The 23,689-nt window shown below is 37.7% G+C and overlaps 1 protein-coding gene across 5 annotated transcripts in view; it reads right to left on the bottom strand.

Annotated features, from left to right (window-relative positions):
• Window positions 1-23,689, bottom strand: part of LOC148351336 (disheveled-associated activator of morphogenesis 2-like) — a 171,627-nt gene that overhangs the window by 7,158 nt on the left and 140,780 nt on the right. For all 5 annotated transcript variants that reach the window (XM_088354081.1, XM_088354082.1, XM_088354084.1 and 2 more), the window contains exons 18-24: window positions 21,495-21,579; window positions 20,326-20,432; window positions 16,013-16,101; window positions 11,338-11,506; window positions 2,938-3,045; window positions 2,795-2,855; window positions 2,369-2,500 (exon numbers count right to left, since the gene is read on the bottom strand). In XM_088354081.1, the coding sequence (XP_088210207.1) occupies window positions 2,369-2,500; window positions 2,795-2,855; window positions 2,938-3,045; window positions 11,338-11,506; window positions 16,013-16,101; window positions 20,326-20,432; window positions 21,495-21,579 (751 nt within the window). The remainder of the gene's footprint in view (window positions 1-2,368; window positions 2,501-2,794; window positions 2,856-2,937; window positions 3,046-11,337; window positions 11,507-16,012; window positions 16,102-20,325; window positions 20,433-21,494; window positions 21,580-23,689) is intronic.

Raw genomic sequence — 23,689 nt, 5'->3', positions numbered from 1 at the left:
CAACCTACTTGACTGAGGGGTTACCGTATTTTCCGCACTATTAGGCGCGCTGGATTATAAGGCGCAACTCCCCATCCCACACGTGACAAAAGTTCTGCCACTAAATAAGAAAAGGTGACTTAGCTCATATTCTTATCTTAGGCTCAGCAATACCTTCCCTGGCCAGTGTAAATTTATAAAGCTTATTTTCACCTTATCTTTATTTTGATAGCACAGATATAAGCCCCACACCCCCTTTCAGCAACAGCAGTTTCACATAGTCCACACTCTCAACTCAGCACTATCAAGAGGGCGTCGGAGCGTGAAACAATTTAGACCATTTGCAGTCAGGCACATATGAAAATATGTGCATGTCCGAAATTGGCCCAGTGAACAGAGGGTCTTTTCTTCCCCGAAACATTAAGCAGGGTCCTGCTCCCTTGTTTCTTCACCACTGACATCCCTGCAGGCCCGTTTTGCCCGCCAAAAAATAATGTAATGGAAAGGAAACATTCCTTAGAGCAACTTTTCCCCCCTTTCCTCATACACTGATCAGGAGTGCATCGCAAACTGGAAAAAATATTCATTGAACGGATTGAAAAGTGTTAGTAGTAACATGTGCTGGGTTGGAAAATCTTTTTCTTTTTAAGCATCCCCAAAATTTTACAAGCTGGCCAACATTAAGAAACCATTCATCTCAGTTAAATACAACCGAAAAAGAGGAATGTGCAAACAGAAACTCAAAGAGAAGACAATGGATTGATCTAATATTTTACCCATCATCATCAGACAAGGGGAGTTCCAGCGTTTCTCCCCTGCGAGTCCCCGCTCTTTCTTTTCTTCTATTTTCTGTCTAACATGAGCGGTTAGTCACACACATATCTGGCTGAATATTCAATTTGCGGCGACCAGTGTTAGGACTAACTTGTAACACAGGAACGAGAGCTGTATCGCGTTATCAATAACATTACGCATCTCTACTGTTATTACTACTTGATGCGTTACTATATTACTTAATAAATACAGATGATGAATTATAGTGTCTGCAAACTTTTCAGAACCGTAGTGGACGGCAACATTTTCTGTACTACGGTGAATGTCTGATATTATTTTAATGGCCCGGCCCACCAATATTAACAGTAATAATACTAATCATAATACAGACGCTCACCACTTATGAACAATAAATTGTGTGTATACACGAATGAAACGATTTAAGCAGGGGCAACTTTCTTTCTGTGCCGCCCATTACCATACCATCTGAAGGATATTTATATATACCTACAAAGTACAACTGAATACATTTACGGTGCCACCATCTCAAGCACAGAGTAGAAGAAACACAAAATTTCTCCTCATGTGTATATTCTTCCTTCAGTATATCATCGCATCTAAGCCAAATTCATCTCATCTCATCTCATCAGCTGCACCGCTTATTCTCAGTAGGGTCGCGGGGATTCTGGAGCCCATCCTAGCAATCATCGGGCAGTGGGCAGGGGACACCCTGGACTGGTTGCCAGCCAATCGCAGGGCACACAGGGACAGACAACTCACTCGCTCAGTCACACCTAGGGACAATTTGAACCGGCCAATTCACCTGAAATGCATGTTTTTGGAATGTGGGAGGAAACCGGAGTGCCCGGAGGAAACCCACGCAAGCACGGGGAGAACATACAAACTCCGCACAGTAAGGCCGGGAGCTGGATTTGAACCCACTCAGGGGGTTCCCAGGACCTCAGAACTGTGCCGCACACGCGCTAACCACTGCGCCGCCGTGCTGCCCTCTAAGCCAAATTTAAGACCATAAAATAAAATACTGAAATTAGGGAGTATATAAGCTTATATGCGCATATTTGGTTGTGTGTCACCGTAACAATGGTAGACAGCCCAGAAGAGGGCATGTCTTATACAGGAACATCAAACCCACAGGAAAGCAAGGGGGCAAACGTGAGCACAGAATTGACGGTAAAAGTGTGCTGATATTTGTACTTTTTATTGGTAAAATTAGTTTTGCTAGGTAAAAAAAAACAAAAAAACGTTGTGGACAGTACCAGGAAATGGAAAAGCCTCTAGACAACAAGGATATGGAGTTTTTAGGTGAGATATTTGTTTGCAAGCTCTCAAGATTGCATCTCCTAAAAAATATGGAGGGTTAACTGCTTCCACAGGTTGATGTACATGTTTTTTTCCATTTCTTTTATTATGTGGCTATTTTAAAGCAGTTTTGGAGGGACTATGTTTGAATGTATACAGTCATTTGTAATTAAATAGGTATTTTCAGCGTAACACATTTATTTTTTGTGTCAGTAATCTAGGGAGCAATTGGTTTACTTTTTTAATTAAGAAAATAGTCACTAATAATTACATAGACTTTCAAACGTTTGGTTACCTTGTCCTTGGCCTCACTTAACTGGTCCTCAAGTTCGGAGAAACTGAAGCCAGCTACAGTGATGAAATCACCGATCACAGCCACAAACTTATCTCCTCGTTCCCTTGTCCTGCTCTGCTGGTAGTGTAGCTCCTGTTGCGAAAAGAAAAATCTTAACGTCGTCTACTTTTCCTCCATGTTTTTGGTTAAAATATTAACCTATTCACTTCCATTGACGATTAAACACTTCAAAGATCCATCTTTACTTATCCAGCAGTGAATGAATTAAATGCAGCAATAAATATACTTTTTCTCCTTAAATAAACAGGACATTTGTAGTATTTTAGGGTCATCCCGTCATTAAAAATTGCCGTTAATTTGCGCCGCGCCACAAAACCTAATTACAGGGCAGATAAAAAACAGTGGGAGGAAACACAACAAACTCACCGCCTCAAGTGCTTTCAGTCCACTTTTTATACTGTGCACCTCTTTTTCCAACTCTGCCAAACTGAGAGGCAAAGAAAAAAACGCACAAAAGAAGAAATTGTAAATATTTAAGACTTCTCTCGTCAGTGTTTGGTTGAACTCACTTGACTTTGGCAGCCTCTGGTATGCTGCTGAGGTCCAGATGGATGTTGAGCGTGTCGGGGTAGTTCTTCTCAAAGATCATGATCAGGTAGTGCAACATAGTGATGCTCCTGGGAAATTGTAAGCAGGAAACTCAGGCCTATTACTTAGAAACAGCACTCAAGAAAAGCAGATGTTCTTCATTGTATCTTCTAGAACAGGGGTCAGAAACCTTTTTGACCCTGAGAGCCATAATAGCAAAATATCTTGATTTTTTTTGGAGAGACAGCCATATAGTATATTTTAAGTGAAAAATCAGCAAAACCACAAAACCACCAAACCCACTTTCCATAAAAAAACTAGATTTTCAGCGCATTTTATTTCCCTGTGTGACGTTGGATTATTTGATAGAATTTATGAAATAACAATAATGCCAGAGACTGTGTCCCATATCAACAAATGAACCACTTTAAACTTGTCTCCCTCCCACAGTTACTTAAGATCATTGTGGCTCTTTTTGGCCTTCATTTTTTTCCGTAAACAATGTTCAATTATAGTTCTTTAGTAAATATGGCATAAAAAAATCAAAATGAATGGATGTATTTCCCTTCAGTGCAGTGGGCGCACGTGAGAGAGAAGGGAGCGGAGGTCAGCCCATCCCTACCACTCACCAAATCAATGTATTTTGTGTACTTGGCTAGTGTTTGTGGGCAATTAGAGTTTGTTGTGTGGGTTTTTAATCATAACGTGTCTTAACAGGAAACATACGTTATTTAATGAGCTTAGATATAAAGGATTCTTTAGTGATGAACAGCCAAAACAGGGTCTGTTAGTGTGAAACCTTAACTGCAAACTAGAAGTAAAATTGTGGCCTTTAAATACTGGACCAAACAGTCCTTTTATGAGAACTGACATTGAAGCCAAAATTAGAATGCTGCAGAGTAAACAGATAGCATTTCATCACCAAGCCATATGTACTCATATATGAGCCATAGGTTCCCGACCCCTGTTCTACAAGACACTAAATTGTTTTTTGTAATATTGATGAAGGCTGAGGCTTGATGTCACGTTTTTTTAATAGAGATTTTGAAAAACATTTTCTACGGTAACTGACAGGTGTCATAACCAAGCCAGAAGACAAGCATTCCTTTTTAAAATTAAACTGCAAGCCACGAGAAGGAGTTATAAGTAAACAAATGGAAGGCAACATTAAATTGTTGAGAATTTTTACTCAACATGAACTACTTTCATTCCTGCAACAGAATTTCTTCCTCCCTGCCCTCGCTAACACTGCAAGTTCTTGTGTCAACAATGTTCTTTATTCTTTCGTTTGGTTTAATTTTCCTTGCGATGTTAATAAATCAGAGTTAGTTGGAATTAAACCATGTGCATCATTTATTTGTGTGCATACATATATTTTTCTTTTGGACTGATCAATCATTATCATTATATCAAATCGAAAAGCAAAAATACAATGTGTTGAGAATTTTTACTCCTTCATGATAAATGATACTAGAGACAAAAAGGATAGTTTGGGACCTAATTCGTGTAGGAATACATGAGCAACACCTGCTGGCCAGATCGTTAACCACCAAATTAGAAAATATATATAATTTATAGCAATTACCTTACACTTAAATGAAAAGTTATTAATGCTAAGCTCATTCGAATTATTAAGTTTGTCATTTTACACAAAAAACAATAAAAATCATTTTCTAAGATATGTTACATTAAACAAATGTTAAGATATTACTTAAAATGGACCAAAAATCAACTTATTTTCCAGCAGTTACTTTTAACATTTTTCAGTGTTATCAGATTCAGATTCAGATCTACTTTATTGTCATTCTAGTACACGTGTATACAGAACGAAATGTCGATACATCTGACCCGCACAGTTTCCTTGAATGTACAGATTTAAATAAAATGTTGTATTGAGTTGTAGTATTGAGTGCTAATAATATACTAAATAACTATGGCTATGTATAGTATTTTACAGTAGCGCAAATAGTGCAAGAGGAGTAGCTAACCAGATGTGCAAAATGTGTCGTCAGGTAAACAGAACAATAACACTGTAACAATAACGCTGTAAGTACAATAGTGCAGAGAAACAGATGTGCAAGGAGTGGCTAGCTATAAAGAACTCCCAGTAGTGCCAAAAGTCATTTTTACTGAAAAAACAAAACAAAAAAAATCAAGTTTATAATAAAATAGAATGATAAAAATGAAAATATTTTCCCTATTTCACGAGGAAAAACAAGATTCAAATGTTGATGATAGGGAAAAAGTTTAGTTTTCGTCGTTAGCACTTACAATTAGAAGATTTATCAGCCATTCTAGATACCAGTTGCTCATTAAAAGCAAATATAAAAAAATATATATTCGAAAAGAGTTAAATGATTTTCAGCTGAACATTTTTTTTTTTTACATACAAAGATGATTGTTTTATCTATTTTGATATGTTGCACTCAATTTTCTACCTTTCCACAGTTTTGCAGTGTAGAAATATATATATATATATATATATATATATAAATATATATATATATATAAATATATATATATTTATATATCAGTGTCTGAAACTCGCGACAAAAAGTTATCGGACACCAGGGCAGACAACTCTGAAAAGTTGCCTACCCATTTTTCCCAACTTGAAACACAATAGGACGACTAATTGCAAAAAAAAAACATTGTTGCAAAGTATTAGGATTGGTAATCAGAATATATAACAGAACAACACTTTAAAATTAAGTTTATTATCTATTTATAACATTCATTGCATGTATATGACATCGCTGTTTCCATCTGCCATCAGGATATACGTGTATTTACTCATCTTCGTGCAATGTTTGCGTTGCGTCGTCTGCTACAAGCCACGTGAACTCCTTCTTTTCACGATGCTCTTAATGTACGTTTACGTTTTGTAGCGTCATAAATTTTGCTTTGAATCTTTCTTCTGGGGCTGAGGTTTTGGCTTGATCCCTAACCACTCATCCATTTTTATTGTGTTCTCTATGCGTCTACTTTGGAAAATGATATGCAAATGCGCGACCTTATAACGCTCGGGAAAGTCCGGAAGCACGGAGTTATTTAACGCAGGCTTCTGATCAGCTGCTGAGTATGCAAAGTGCTAAAAGAACCGAAATTCAGAAATTTCCAAACCGAAACGAAAATCGGAATAAAGCAAACGTTTGATTTTGAAGGAAAAAAAACAACTTTTTTTTTTCTTGAAAAAGTTGTCGGCCACCCGGGCGGAGACATTGCGTAAGTTGTACGCCCGACGTAAAAGATGCACGGCCCGGGCGTCCGGACAGACGTTATTTCAAACACTGTATATATATATATATATATATATATATATATATATATATATATATATATATATATACTGGACTGTCTCAGAAAATTAGAATATTGTGATAAAGTTCTTTATTTTCTGTAATGCAATTTAAAAAACAAAAATGTCATACATTCTGGATTCATTACACATCAACTGAACTATTTCAAGCCTTTTATTATTTTAATATTGCTGAATTTGGCTTACAGCTTAAGAAAACTCAAAAATCCTATCTCAAAATATTAGAATATCATGAAAAAGTATACAAGTAGGCTATTCAACTAATCACCTGAATCATCTAATTAACTCGAAACACCTTGCGAGGTTTCCTGAGCCTTAAAAACACTCAGCTTGGTTCAGTAAACTAAATCACAAGTATGGGGAAGACTGCTGATCTGACTGCTGTCCAGATGACCATCATTGATACCCTCCATCAGGAGGGTAAGACACAAAAAGAAATTTCTCAAAGAGCAGGCTGTTCACAGAGTGCAGTTCCAAAGCATATCCACAAAAAGTCTGTTGGAAGGGAAAAATGTGGCCGGAAACGCTGCACAACCAAGAGAGATGACCGCAGCCTTAACAAAATTGTGAAGAAGAGCCGCTTCCAGAATTTGGGGGAGCTTCAAAGACAGTGGGCTGAAGCTGGAGTCCAGGTATCAAAAGCCACAGTTCACAGACGTGTCCGGGAAATGGGCTACAAGAGCAGTATTCCCATGGTCAAGCCACTTCTGAACTCAAGACAACGGAAGAAGCGTCTGACTTGGGCTCTGGAGAAGAAGCACTGGACAGTTGCAGAGTGGTCCAAAGTCCTCTTTTCAGAAGAAAGCAAGTTTTGCATTTCATTTGGAAGTCAAGGCGCCAGAGTCTGGAGAATGGCTGGAGAGGAGCAAAATCCGAGTTGCTTGAAATCCAGTGTGAAGTTCCCACAGTCAGCAATGGTTTGGGGAGCCATGTCAGCTGGTGTTGGTCCACTGTGTTTCATCAAGTCCAGAGTAAATGCAACTGTGTACCAAGAGATTTTAGAGCACTACATGCTTCCATCTGCTGAAAAGCTCTATGGAGATGAGGACCCACAGTGCCAAAACCACCAGTAACTGGTGCACTGACCATGGCATCACTGTCCTTGATTGGCCTGCTAATTCCCCTGACCTGAACCCCATCGAGAATTTGTGGGGTATAGTTAAGAAGAATATGAAAGACACCAGACCTACAAATGCAAATGAGCTGAAGGCCGCTATCGAAGCATCCTGGGCATCAATAACACCTCAGCAATGCCACAGGCTGATTGCCTCCATGCCACGCCGGATTGATGCAGTAATCCGTGCAAAAGGATTCCCAACCAAGTACTGAGTGCATCAATGGACATTTTCAAATGTTTGATTTAGTTTTGCTGTTATAAAATTATTTTTTTACTTGGTCTGAGGAAGTATTCTAATATTTTGAGATAGGATTTTTGAGTTTTTTTCAGCTGTAAGCCAAAATCAGCAATATTCAAATAATAAAAGGCTTGAAATAGTTCAGTTGATGTGTAATGAAACCAGAATGTATGACATTTTTGTTTTTTTAATTGCATGACAGAAAATAAAGAACTTTATCACAATATTCTAATTTTCTGAGACAGTCCAGTATATATATATCACCCAAAGTCAGTTTGAGTTTTTTTATATATATATATATATATATACTGGACTGTCTCAGAAAATTAGAATATTGTGATAAAGTTCTTTATTTTCTGTCATGCAATTAAAAAAAACAAAAATGTCATACATTCTGGATTCATTACACATCAACTGAACTATTTCAAGCCTTTTATTATTTGAATATTGCTGAATTTGGCTTACAGCTTAAGAAAACTCAAAAATCCTATCTCAAAATATTAGAATATCATGAAAAAGTATACAAGTAGGCTATTCAACTAATCACCTGAATCATCTAATTAACTCGAAACACCTTGCGAGGGTTTCCTGAGCCTTAAAAACACTCAGCTTGGTTCAGTAAACTAAATCACTGCTGATCTGACTGCTGTCCAGAGGACCATCATTGATACCCTCCATCAGGAGGGTAAGACACAAAAAGAAATTTCTCAAAGAGCAGGCTGTTCACAGAGTGCAGTTTCAAAGCATATCCACAAAAAGTCTGTTGGAAGGGAAAAATGTGGCCGGAAACGCTGCACAACCAAGAGAGATGACCGCAGCCTTAACAAAATTGTGAAGAAGAGCCGCTTCCAGAATTTGAGGGAGCTTCAAAGACAGTGGGCTGAAGCTGGAGTCCAGGTATCAAAAGCCACAGTTCACAGACGTGTCCGGGAAATGGGCTACAATAGCCGTATTCCCATGGTCAAGCCACTTCTGAACTCAAGACAACGGAAGAAGCGTCTGACTTGGGCTATGGAGAAGAAGCACTGGACAGTTGCAGAGTGGTCCAAAGTCCTCTTTTCAGACGAAAGCAAGTTTTGAATTTCATTTGGGAGTCAAGGCGCCAGAGTCTGGAGAAAGGCTGGAGAGGAGCAAAATCCAAGTTGCTTGAAATCCAGTGTGAAGTTCCCACAGTCAGCAATGGTTTGGGGAGCCATGTCAGCTGCTGGTGTTGGTCCACTGTGTTTCATCAAATCCAGAGTAAATGCAACTGTGTACCAAGAGATTTTAGAGCACTACATGCTTCCATCTGCTGAAAAGCTCTATGGAGATGAGTATTTCATTTTCCAGCATGATCTGGCACCTGCCCACAGTGCCAAAACCACCAGTAACTGGTGCACTGACCATGGCATCACTGTCCTTGATTGGCCTGCTAATTCCCCTGACCTGAACCCCATCGAGAATTTGTGGGGTATAGTTAAGAAGAAGATGAAAGACACCAGACCTACAAATGCAAATGAGCTGAAGGCCGCTATCGAAGCATCCTGGGCATCAATAACACCTCAGCAATGCCACAGGCTGATTGCCTCCATGCCACGCCGGATTGATGCAGTAATCCGTGCAAAAGGATTCCCAACCAAGTACTGAGTGCATCAATGGACATTTTCAAATGTTTGATTTAGTTTTGCTGTTATAAAATTATTTTTTTTACTTGGTCTGAGGAAGTATTCTAATATTTTGAGATAGGATTTTTGAGTTTTTTTCAGCTGTAAGCCAAAATCAGCAATATTCAAATAATAAAAGGCTTGAAATAGTTCAGTTGATGTGTAATGAATCCAGAATGTATGACATTTTTGTTTTTTCAATTGCATTACAGAAAATAAAGAACTTTATCACAATATTCTAATTTTCTGAGACAGTCCAGTATATACCGTAAATTCCGGACTATAAGCCACTACCTTTTTCCCAAATGTTCAGCACTGCAGCTTATTCAGTGCAGCGGCCAATTTATTTAATTTTTCTAACGGCCACCAGCGGCACTCGAGTACAAAAGGTAAAATTTAGACCGGTGGAATTGTGCGCCGAGGTAGACTGCATCCTCTTAGTTTATGTTCGAATTGTCCGTATGACAGAGGACAGAGGTTCGTTCCGATTATGAGGAAGAGGCCCTTGATGGCGACAATTATGAGAAAGACGAGGACGGTTTACTGTGAATTTCACAATTGCGGTACGGCTTTTTTTAACAGATACGCCTTGTGCGTTGCGAGTAGCGTGGTGGTACCTTTCACAGGCACGGTTTGGGATGAAAGTTATATTATTATTATTATTATTATTAAAGCTTTGAAAACTCTCTCGGTGTACCGTCTTTCTTTGTAAATATGTGTAACCATGTATAATATGTATTTGCAACTGTATATTTTTGTAATGTATTTACTTTAGAGACTTAATGTGATATGTTTTCTACAAGCGAATCAAAAAGAAGGGGCGGAGCAAACGCGGGCTGACGGGAAGTGGGGTAAAGCTGAGTTAAATCTTTTTGTTGTTGCAGCGGACGATAGTGGATATATATTTTTCCCTCCCTTAACTTTGGAAATATACATTTTTTTTGTTGGATTACTTTCAACGGGACCTGGACTTTAAAGGTTTGCATTAAATTCTAACTATTCTAACTTTCCGTTCATGTTGCCGATTGTGGTGGATGGATCGTGTACTTTATTTGCAGTTACAATCGCGTCACCCAAAGTCAGGTGTGGGATAAACTTGTGACTGTGTTACATGTTTAAATGTTGGCGCATGCGGCTTATATACAGGTGCGGCTTGTGTAAGGACAAAACCAATAATGTCCGCAAAATGTGGTGCGTGCGGCTTATAAAAGGTGCGCTCTATAGTCTGGATTCTACTGTATATATATATATATATATATATATATATGTATACACATTATAATTTTTGCCATAGTTTTCTGTAAGAGAACAAACATGACGAAAATATTCTTAACATTTTCCAAAGCTAAGTTTTAATAATAATAATAATAATAATTTCCTTGTATTGTCATTCTGTGTAACAATGTACACAGAACGAAATGTCGATTGCACCTGACCCGTTGTAGCGAGCCGATGCAGCCGCAGCCAACAGAGGGCGCCGCCGACCACTTTTTAAGTCTTAGGAATGACTCGGCCGGGGCGCAAACCACCGACCTCCCAGTCTCAAAGCGGGCGCCTTACCATCTAGGCTACTGAGCTGGTATAAAACGCATTTAGAATACATTTCAAATGACTAACATTTAAAAATAAATCCTCTATTTTCTCTATAAATAAACACAGGTTTTATTTTTTTGCAGCTCCAGACACATTTGTTTTTGGGTCTGTTTTGGCTCTTTTAGAATTTTGGGTTTCCGACCCCTGCTCTAGAATTCCTCAAAATTTGATTAAAAATAATTTACAAAGGGGGCTGTAATTCTTGTGGTTGGACAGTGCAATTCAAAAGAGAATAGTCACAATCTAAGTGAACGTTGCATGCTAACGTGGATGACTCGTTACATGTTGTGCGAGAAAAAAAGGCGCCTTCAAAAATGAATACCTAAATAGCAGTCATGTAAAGTAGGTTGGCTCTTTTCTGACATGAAAATTCTGTCACACAGACTTCAGAATACCTTCTATAAACAGATCTCTTTTTTGTGTTTAGTCAGCTGCAATGTAAGTTCCATCCAGGTCATTCCTAGAACTCACCTGTCAATGCTGGACTTGGTGTCTGCAATCTTATTGAGGCTGGAGACCTTGAAACCAAAGGCATTTCCTCGCTGGCCTTTGTTCATAAAGTTGCCAAAAGCGAGTACAACCTCCAGGATCTGAGTCAGCCGCTTGCTCCGGACAACCTCTTTAGAAGCATTCAAAATAGCTGCAAGAGAAAATCAAGTGAAATAAGTGAGCAATTAGTGGAAATGCAAATAGTGAGGATCAAAATATAATTTATTGAGTCATTGTATAGAAGTCAACAGGAATCAGATACAATACCATAATTCTGTCATTCAAACCAGTGGTCTGCAACTTTTTCTGTACCAAGGACCAATTCAATGTCTGACTTCAGTCTCGAGGCCCGGCACAATAATAAAATTAGTAATAATAACAAACACAAGAACAACAATAAAAATACTAATACACCACATTCCACTGTGTAATGCCTAGATCACTAAGGATCCAGATGACGTAGGAAATTGCATTATATTCTATCTCACCATCACACTATTTTAACTCACACTAGCCCATTGTACAATGTTTTTTGGCTAACATTTTTCCCATAATGTTCCATTAAGATGTTGTACAATGTGGCACCGCGACTAACAAATAGCGTGATGATGAGATAAAATATAAAGCCCTTTCATCTACAATCCTAGTGGCCAAATGGTTAGGATTTGATGCTATCACCGCTATACTGATACAGTGCTATGCGCCTAAGGTCAGCAATGTTCGTCGACTGATCAATCATTGCTAATTTTTATTCCTTTACGTGCAGCCCAGTACCAAACAACCAATGACCCTGTGGTTGCCAACTACTGATTTATACTCCTATTTCACCCAGGGTTCCTACAGCTTAAGGCAAGTCAAGTTCAAGACTTTTTAATGCCTTTTGAGATCAAATTTAAGACCAAGTCAACAGAGGCAATTTTAAACAAATGTGTATTCATTATTATTCATTTTTAAACAATTGTTTAATTTATTTCTTTTCATTTTGGTCCAGTTGAAAACTTTCCATCTGAAAACCATAGCACTCTCTAAGTTTAAGACATGGAAAATAATAAAAAAGAATGTTTATAGTACTTAATGAATCCTCAGTCAAATCCGGCAGATAACTACTAATTCCAAAGAACTTCTGGTACATTCATTAAGCATTTTTATTATAATGAAAAATTACTGTGTAAAACTTTTTGGAAAATTAAACACTGCTACATCGATGACCAATCCTGAGTGTAATATCGTAAAAACACATGCTTGGGAAAAACCCCAAAAACGTTGTACTTCCTGGATGTGGACAATTGATAAATATTACAAAATCTTTCTGTTTACATTTTTAAGGCGTTCAAAAAAACAATAATAATAATACATTGTACTTCAAAGCGCCTTTCAGGACACCAAAAGTCGCTGTACATATAGTAGGACACAATACCGCGAGGGTAAAACAAGAGCAAAACAAGCAAATAATAAATAGCAAATAAAACACATTAGAGTTAAAAAGTGGGCGGTATGTGAGGCAGTCTGCAGAGGTGAGTTTTGAGTCCGGATTTAAAGGTGGACAGGGTTGCAAAATTTCAGAGATCAGGTGGTAATGAGTTGCAGAGCTGAGGGGCAAAGCGGCTGATTGGCGTGGCAGTGTAAAGGAGCTCGGAGAGATAAGGAGGGGCAAGGTTATGAATGGCCATGTAGGTGTAGAGCAGGTTTTTGTAATTGATTATATAGTAGATATGGAGCCAGCGAAGTTGCTGAAGGACAGGGGTGATGTGATGGCGAGAGGGTTTTTTTGGTGATTATGCGTGCATTATGAAATTTTCAGAGGGGGAGAAGGTAGGTAGTATAGAGGAGGGGCCCCAGGACAGAGCCGTCGGGCACACCTGAGGAGACTGGAGAGGGGTCAGAGGAGAAGGACTTGAGTTGAAGGAATTGAGTGCAGCCAGAGAGGTATGAGTGAAACCATTGGAGGGGGGTGTGGGATAGACCAAATGAAGAGTCTGCTCAGAAGGGTGGGATGGGAAATGGTGTCAAAGGCGTCACTGAGGTGGAGGAGGATGAGACTGAAAGGTAAACCAGATTCAGCGGCAATGAGGTCGTTTGATATCTTGATGCAGTTTCTGTGCAGTGACGCGGACGAAAACCGGACTGAAAGGGTTCAAATGAACTGTTGGTAGTGAGATGAGCATGAAGTTGGTAGGAGACTACTTTTCAAGGATTTTGGATATGAATGGTAGGTTAGAGATAGGACGGAGATTGTTGAAGTTATTGGGGTCTGAACCGGGCTTTTTCAGAAAGAGCATGGCCATAGCAATGAAATGATCTGCATTTATATAGCGCTTTTCAAGTCAATGACTTCCCAAAGCGCTTTACAGTGTGCTTCACATTTCCCAATAGCGGCCTTGTATTGCAGCCATGTAAGACGCTAACCTGTTTATTGGGGGTATTAGGGGTTCAGTGTCTTACCCAAGGACACTTCGACATGTAACACGGACAAGCCGGGATTAGAACTGGGATCCCTTGATCCCAAGACGAGCGCTCTACCTCCTGAGCTACTGCCGCCCATAGCATAATATATTGATCAAAAAGTCTTTTCGCGAGTGAGCTGCTCAACCTGAAAGCCAATGAAGTAATTTGATAAAGGACTTCTGTAAATAACAGCAGGGAAAGGAATGGGAAAGTTTCAAATCCTGAACTGTCAGCGTCTCTCCTCAAGAGAACAAACCTTACTGGCAACAGGCAGGTGCTTCCCTCTCTTTGCAGAGGAAACCACAGCGTGAATGCTAAAACTATTACGATCCTAATTGTTATTGTTCCAGTTCATTGTCTCACAAGGGATAATTCGGTCTGCGCTCACAATCATGGGTATAATGCACAACAGCCTTTCTGCGTCAACTGAAAATTATTCGCTTAAACACGCTGGGTGGTCTCAAAAAACACTTCTTTTGTGCAGTTTGGGAACCTTTGGATCTAACAACAAAGATTTCAAGAGGCTTGGATCCTGACCCAATCCTGGCAGGATTAGGCTTCTGTTTTCTTTCCAATCTTGATGGCCAGAAACATCATGAGATCCATTTTATTTGATCTCCTTCGACAACAAATGCTGTGGCGCGCACAATTAATCTATTGCCTAAAATAACAGCAAGCAAGAGAGCGTGCACATGGATGCGGAACCATTTGGAAGTCTTTTATTCTCCCTCTTTGAGTTCTTTTGGTTGAGCTCCATGTTTATGAGCTTTTTTCCGCTCTCAACAAGCCAGCTTTCCAAAAGATCTTCCGTGGTAACCTGCAAGGCCCCTTGCTAAGGATGTACTCGGTAAGCCATATATATAAAATTGGGAACGTTTACCACTAATGATGATGTTGTGATGCAACCAACAATTTGTAAAATATTCACTTTCCCCTGCAAAACAAACAAAAACTGGAAACTTCTGCTTGATTTTTGCTCTGAAAGACAAGTAGTACCCTTCAGATTCACCCGCCCTGAGATTGGGAGGTCACAGGTTCAGGCCTTGGCCGAATCATACCTAAGATTTACAACATTGGTACTTCTTGCCTCCCTGCTTGGCGCTCAACATTAGTGGTTGGATTGGTGGGTTTGGTCACTTAATGAATAGTAAAATTTGAAAAACTTCAGATTTTACAGACGTTTACATTTGGTAGGCCTGGGCGCCACTTGGCTTTACTTGCCGAAGAAAAACCACAGGAAATGGTTCCCCAACAACCCCAAATGGTTAAAAGATTTTAGGGATCATTGCCCTTTTTTCATTATATTTTTAACTTGATCTTTCTAGTAAAAAAAGATAAAGAAAAAATGTTTGACATGACAGAGATAGTAGTTTAGCCTATTTTAAAAATAATTTTACTTGAAAAGAAAAACACTCAAAATGAACGCAATAATCTGCCATAGAGTATTATACATGTTTGATCCTTTTAAGGATGTCTACTTTCAAATTATTTAACTTCACAAAAACGTTGATATATTTGATAATACCTTTATCTCTTAAAACAATATAGAAGTCCAACAAAAATGAAATTTTTGTAGAGTTTTATCTTGTTTCCAATTATTTCCGCAACTCATTTTACAAGTAAATATCTTTTTGGAATTAGCAAAATTGTCCGATATTGCTTAAATCTTTGTTATAGTTTTTTTGCGTTAATATTTGTAATTTGTTTTAAAAAAAAGTGTATTCATATTTGTAAAAAACTGAATGTGTCAACCCTTAGAACCCTTTTCTAATCTTTTGAATGTATTTTCCAGTGAAATAAAAAGAGAATCCTTTGTCTTCCTATTAGTTTTATGCAGTGTATGTGCGCTCTGATCTAAACATATTTTATATATATATATATATATATATTCCATACAGTGTTTGTGTAATAGTATTGTTTTTTTGTGAGGGGAAATAATCTCACTTTGCAATTGCTTTTAAAATAAAATAACACCACAATATATATATATATATATATATATATATATATATATATATATATATATATGAATAATAATTTGGGAACAGATAGTAACAAACCATTGCTCATATACACTAAACAGGTGATGGCCATTGTGCTGCTTTACTAGATAAATAACAATGGTTAATTTTGCTTTTTTATTCGAATTTCACAAATACTCCAAATAAATCACTCTGATTAATATTCAAACAGGGGTCATCCATATCCTTACCTTCAACCTTTGGCTTGGATTCAGCCAGGCGCTCTGCAAACTTCTTCTTAAAGAAAAGAGCCTGTAGTCTTTGCTGATAGTGGTCAATTCTAAAAAAGGATGGAACAAGGACAAAACAATAAAAAATAGAAATTCAGAGCTTATGTCAAGCGTAGGAGTGATATTAAGCTGAAATCTATTCCACGGCCTGAAGCAGTTGTTATCAAATGGTAATTCAGTGGATAGGACAATCGTGCAGAAAAGGAAATTAGAGGCTATCAGCCTGTTGTTTGAACAGGGAATACTGTTTAACACTAAAAGTCCAGGAATTTTCTTACCCCTCCAGAATGACCAGCGGACAGCCAAAAGGCTGTGGCATTTAAACAACTCAACGGCCCATAGAGGTGTGGCTGTTCAAATGGAATGTGGTGGGTGTGGTGTTGATAGCTGCCTAAAGAGCTTGTGCACAGGATCAATGGTGAAACTAATCCAGTTAATTGGCAAAAAATACTACAAGATTACAAAAACTGCAGCTACAACTACTAAAGTAATACTATGCTACAGGAATACTATTCCAGAAATATTACAACAGAAATACTGCAAAAGTTCCCCTACAGACATAGTAAAAAATGTTAAATAAATACTACAACGATACTAGTATGGAAAAACTTCACAAAACTTATACAGGAATACAACAAAAATAACACTACAGTAATACTATATGATACAAAAATACTGCTACATAAATATCATGACAGATATAACAATACTGCTACAGTAATATTACAACAAAAACACAGAAAGAGTACAACCACAATAATATTACAGCTCTCCTACAAAAACACTGTAGAAATACTAGATTAATACTACAAAAATATGGGATGGTTATGCCCCCATCATACATTCTTTTCTTCACATTAGCATGTAAAGGGCCACTGAGTTGTGTTGTTCACACCAGTGTTTGCCTCATTTGCTGATCAGTGGTGAAACTAATCAAGTCAGGTGGCTGCCCTTTTGGGCATTCAATTAGGAAATCCAAATGGCTTGGATATGGTACTTTTGGTGTAAAACAGTGAGGGGGGCACTGTTTATTTGTGCAACAAAAGCCATTAAAGCATGTGTTCTGGTGTTAGGAAGAATATTTTGTGATTCAATGCATGTAAAATAAACTGCCAATTAAACTTGACAATTTGAGGTACTGCTACTGCATATTCATCTGATATCACCCAGAAGCTAAGCTTAGGCTTCCTATACAGACGCTCTCCTACTTACGACTATGCGACTTACGTAAAATGGTAGATACGAAAATTTTTGTCAGGATGCTGAAAAATATCCGGACAATGCTGTTAGATTTTATATTGTGCGTACATTCTTCCGAGAACATGACAGTACTCTAGTGCTCCTTTATGCCGCTACCGGCATGTTGCGCTGTGAGAGGTCACCCAGCATCCACCCAGAAGTGAAAAAATCCACTTTCTCTTCCTAGTTCGTGTGTAAACTTTGACATTTTTATTGTTTAACATCTCGTGCATCAATTCAAGATGTTACTACCAAGCTATAAACAACAAGTCACATGCCCAACCCGTGGTGACAAGATCCTCGACCACTGTTATTTTCCAGTGAAGCAGGCGTACAAATCTGTCAACCGGTCAAGTCTGGGGAATTCCGATCACTCCACGGTACTACTCATACTCGCCTACAAACAACAGCTCAAGCAAGTTCCACCTACCAAACGTACCCATCTGACCTGGTCACCAGCTGATGTGGATAAACTGCATGGATGTTTGGAGTGCACGGACTGGGGAGTACTCAAACACGGGAATGACATCAACGAGTACATGGACAAGGTGTCAGATTACGTACGTTTATGTCCGGAAGCTCTGTCTACCTACTACGTCCAAAACTCAGTACTCCAATTCAAAACCATGGTTCAACAAGTCCATCCGGAAATTGATCGTTGCCAAGGACTCCGCCTATAGACACAAGGACTCGGACCCCGACGCTTACCGCCAATCGAAATCAGCAGTGACAAAGGGTGTTAAGGCCGCCAAACGTTCATTCCGCGATAGGGTAGACGTACAATTCGACACTCAGGACTCCAGAGCTCTATGGTCAAACTTGAAGCTCATAACTCAGTACAAAGGACCAAAGAAGACTATTAGTAATGTGGACGCTACTCTACCCGGTCAGCTCAATGACTTTTATGCCCGATTTGACAAGGACAATAGTAGTACTCCAGTGCCAGCCCCAGTGATCAAGGACGACAATCCTTTGATAATCAGTGAAGAGGAGGTAAGACGTGATTTCGGGAGGTTGAAAGAGAGGAAATCACCAGGCCCCGCCTCCTGAAAGAGTGTGCTTCTCAACTTGCCCCCGTCTTTACTGGTATTTTCAGTTGGTCTTTGAGTTCTGCCACTGTACCCTCGTGTTGGAAGCGCGCTACAATTGTACCGGTCCCAAAGAAGAACAATGTCTCATGTTTGAACGATTATAGACCCATAGCACTCACGTCCGTGATCATGAAAACTTTCGAGAAGATCGTATTGAAATTCATGAAGTCCTTTCTACCATCAAATCTAGATCCGTACCAATTCGCGTATCGTGCTAATAGAAGTGTAGATGATGTCATTTCAATTTGTATTTATGAGATTCTAAGTCATCTTGAGCATAGGAATTCATACGTGAGGGTTTTATTCATAGATTTTAGTTTGACTTTCAACACTATCATTCCTTCTAAACTGCATTTTAAACTTCTTCATGACCTCAATTTTTTCCGTTTTACTATCAAATTGGATTTTAGATTTCCTTCTCAATAGAGAACAGTCCGTTCGCATTGGTGAGAAAGATTCATGTTCTCTTGTCCTCAACACTGGTACGCCTCAGGGCTGTCCATTGTCTCCAACTTTGTTTTCCCTATTCACACATTATTGTCAACCCAATTCTGACTATTCACTATTCGCTAAATATGCAGACGACACCACCGTTACTGGCTTTATTTCAAATGGAGACGAAAGTGAATACAGAGCAGAAATGGATTCACTTTCCACCTGGTGTCATGAGAGTAATCTGTTATTGAATGTAGGTAAAACTAAGGAGATGATAATAGATTTCCGTACTAAGCCTCCCCCGCATGTGCCACTGTCATTAATGGTAGTGAGGTGAAACTGGTTCATTTATCCAAGGTTCTGGGTACTTACTTGTCAGCTGACCTCACATGGACTGTCAATGCTACTGATATTCTAAAGTCAGCCAGACAAAAGCTCTACTTCCTTCGTCAACTCAAATCATTCGGAGTCCGTCAATCCATTCTAGCCAATTTTTATCGTGCTATCATTGAATCCGTTTTAACTAGGTCAATCACAGTTTGGTTTGGTCGCGTCAATCAGAAAGAATTGTCAAAGATGGAATCAGTAGTGAGGACGGCAGAGGAAATAATAGGTAATGGCCTCCCGTCCCTGCAAAGTATCTAAATCGATCGAACTAGAAAACTGACACTAAAAATTATAGACAATCCCAGTCACCCTGCTCGCAGGTACTATGATTACCTGCCGTCAGGTCGCCATCTTCGCTCCATTGCGAGCAAGACTTTACGTCTTAAAGATAGTTTTTACCCTTCCGCTATCCGTATGTTCAACGGGAATTGATTTAGGTTATTATGTATAGTATTATTATGCCAACGGTGTTCCTCCGACCTATTCTACTCTAGTCTTGTTATTTACATAATCTTTCTTTTTAAACTATTCTATATAATTACCTTGTATTATACACTACAATATCTTTTTTACTCTATTCTTTTAATTCTTTTAAATCTATTGTTTTATCATTATTGAGTGTTCGCGTGTCAAATGATTTCTTGTACATATCATGTTTATGGTTTATACTGGCTGAATAAATAAATACAAAAAAAAAAAGGTAGTGTAAAGTGTAAAGAATAGGCAAGCAGTTTCTTTTGAAACGAACGTGGAATAAAAGAAAGCTTGATGCGGTTGAGCAAATGGTTGGACCGCTTTTTTTCGGCCACTCCCTAACACGGAGGAGGACCTATTAAAGCTTATATTCCAAAAGTAAGTTACACTTAACTTTATTTATCTTTATAGAGCATTAATTTGTATAATGTTTATTTTTTAATACAAAACAATATGGGTTACTTATACAAGACTTAAACTTACTTTTATAAACCTTAATCAAGCAAAATATAGTGCTGAAGGGACTTACAAACAAATTCAACTTACAAAATATCGTCCGGAACTCGTTCGTAAATAGGGCAGCGTCTGTATTCTGACACTTTCTTTTTACAGAACGGATGAAGTGTTTTACACAAATGCAACGTTTACCTGCTCATTTCAAACAGGAAGCGATCCGCTCTGGCCATGCGGTCTAGTTCATGTTTATGCTCCTCCAGGAGGTCAATGTCACTTTTCTCTGGGACAAATTTCAGCAACTTCCAAAAACAAGAAAATGTATGCAATCATGAATGCAGCATATGGGGTTGATTTTTTTACTATGTATATTTGATAACCTTTTTTCAGACTGATACTGATGCTCTAATGTTGAGTAGTCATCAGTAATGAGAAGTAGATACAGTACAATTACTACTGATACAAACAATTGCCCCAGCCATAAAAGGAATGCAATTAAAAAAAAATCCCTAATTATTTTCTAATGCAAAAAGACTGTCAATTGATATTTTCAAATTCCTGATTGTAAAACAGTCGCTGAAGAACCGTTCGTTTATTGTGGGGGTTAGGTTCCACAATGAACAGTGATAGGCGAAATCCCTGAACTTTTTTTTTTAATACAAATACTTAACACTGAAAAAAAAAATCATTTTTCACAGGCTCAATTTTTTGTTAACTGTTAAAATACTGTATAATATTTTTTTCATTTATACTTTCTACATTAACGACTGTATCATCAAAAAATAATAATCGGGGAGAGTGTTAATCCAATCATAATGCACAATGCAAATTCGTCAGGTTGCAAATCAAGAAAGGTACATTGTGTTTTAGAGAAGGATAACTGTATTATGAAAATGGATACCCAGGATTGGTACTCCCATCAGTGATTTCGTACATTGGAGCAAGTCAAATTTAAATGAAGGCAAAGGAACATCTTAACTAATTATGTGCATTATCCAGTGCATTGCTAGATTTGCTTAATCACATTTGTATTTTGCTCTTCTTGGAAAATGCCAACAGAACAAGATATGAACTGTGAAAAAATGTGAAATAAGGTGAAAAGTCGTCCTGAAATAACTATTAATGCAATTTCTATTTGATGGGAATTTTCTTGCATTAGAATTACAAGTGCTGTCAGCCCTTTGAATTAGTCAGTACTCAAAAGTTCTGCATTTGTGTTTATATATCTATTTTTTAAATGTTTTTGAAAAGATAAAGTAAAAGCAGTAGATACATGAAAAAATAGACATAATTTACAGTACATAATCACTTCATTAGTTTCATGAGCATGTCTGTATCTCCATGAGTCTGAGGTCAATTCTCACCTGCTCCAGCATATCTTTGGCCAACTCTTCTCGCTCGTCCATCTCTAGGATTGCCCTTTTGATCTCTTCATTACTCATTTTTAATCTTGAAGAAACACAAATAGATAAAATTGCAAAAAGCAAAAAAGTTATATGAAACGTCATTTTAAGCCTGAAAGTCCAACTAAAATCTTAATGACTGTAGTACCTCATTCAAAACTCATCCATTAAAAAGTTAAAACTTAAACTCATTAAGTAATAATAAATATTTATTTTCAGGGTCAAAGTGCAGTTTGTTGCCAAAACCATTTGGCACATGTGTGACTATACAATAACAATACCAAATCTCTTTTTGAAATTTTAAATAGGCCTGTTTTTTTCCACAGTCACATCATACGATATACATTGCATCGCTTGTGGCTTTCTGATTTTTGTTGAAAAACAAACTTATTTATATATTCATTTTTGATTGTTTGATCAGTATTTTTAGGTTTATATTTTTTATTTCTATATATGTGTATTTGGGTTTTTTGACATATGCATTAAGTTATCAACCAATCCACTGTACACTTAACATTTTTATATGGCACATGGGTTGCAAATGGTTGTCTGAAAATTGCTATAGAAAACGGTTATATATATATATATATATATATATATATATATATATATATATATATATATATATATATATATATATATATATATATATATGTGTGTGTGTGTGTGTATACAGACACATAATCTCATTTTAAATAATGTTCACTACCTTGTTATCAATGACAATAAAGACCTTTCTATTCTGTGTATAATATACTAAAAGATCTCCCCTTTATGTTGATTTAAATATGTACTGAATTGTATGATTTATTTTTATTTTACTTATGTCCTTTTTTTATTGCTAACATTTTACTACGTACTTATGCAGCATTTATTGTTCCCTTTAAAATTGTTTACTTGTATAACAATGATAAAAATACAGAGAATGATACAAAAGATGCCGGAAGATTTTTGGTGGTCTTTCAGTCAGCGGTTGTCTCTCAAAGAATAGTTTTTCCCCTCTTTCCTCTAGTGTTCCTATTCTTTTGTTGCAGAGCACAATTCCAAATTATTTGACTAACACTAAATGCACATGTTAAAGCAGGTTTCTCTCATGCTACCATCTCCAGCTGTCCTTGGTGCCCTGGAACTGTGTCAACTGATGTAGGCCGTGATCAATAACAGCATTGTCAGTCTGCAAATGAAAGCCTTATTGACTGACCCCCGGCCTTATTTGGGGTCATGTTTGGACCCCTGGCGCGTGCATTATTGATGCGCTATTGAGTCAAGGGACCCACTGTCGATTCTTTCGACAAAGACTGACTTGGAGAGGCCACACTTATTGATCTGGAAAGCGAGAAGGGTCAATGATCAAAGTCTCCAGAGGATTCCAGGTAAGTGCAGTGAGAAGATAAACGGAAAACGTTTTGCTGAAAGGACTATGAATGATGACAGCTGATCCCATTTCTGACCAAATGGAAGTCAATCCATTTGAGAAGGGTGTGTTGTTTACCGGTGAATAAACTGCTTTTTAGTTGTAATCTTTAAAAATTAAATTATCATTTGCATATTCTGACTGCCACATGACAAATCTGCCTCCAAGTCAACCAATAAATAAACAAAACAGTAACAAAGATTGATAGATAGATTCTTAAATCAGACAAAGAGCTTTTGCACAAGACCCTAGGATAGAGATCTCAACCTCATAGCCCAGGAGCCAATTACAGACCTCGGGATAATAAGTTGAGGCCCATGTCCTTATATGAAAGTTAAAGGGACAGTGTGTATTCTTTTCCCACTAGATGTCACTATATATATGGAAGAATGCAAACTACGGAGACTCAAAGTGTCCAAACCACAGCCTATTTCTTTTGAAAAGAAGAGAAAAGGGAAAAGGAAAAAGAAAACACAAAAAGAACAGATAAAAAAAGAATTAAAAAAAGCAATCAAATGATATCAGCTGCCTCTAGGGTAACCTCTTGTTATATAAAATAAATACAAATTTCTTAAACTACGAGTAGTTAAATAATACACATTTAAACGAGAGTTCCTGTAACTTTGCTTATTATGGCACTAAATAATACATACCGTCTCTTAATGTGCAATTCACGTGGATTATGGATTCATTTATTAGTAATTGATAACCTTTTGTATTAATTTAAAAGAATATATATTTT

This window comes from Urocampus carinirostris, chromosome 15 (genome assembly GCF_059441175.1).
Source record: "Urocampus carinirostris isolate Australia breed hairy pipefish chromosome 15, RoL_Ucar_1.0, whole genome shotgun sequence".
NCBI classification, from domain to species: domain Eukaryota; kingdom Metazoa; phylum Chordata; class Actinopteri; order Syngnathiformes; family Syngnathidae; genus Urocampus; species Urocampus carinirostris.
The sequence above is the reverse complement of the archived record's forward strand: the minus strand, read 5'-3'. Positions and strand labels throughout refer to the sequence as shown.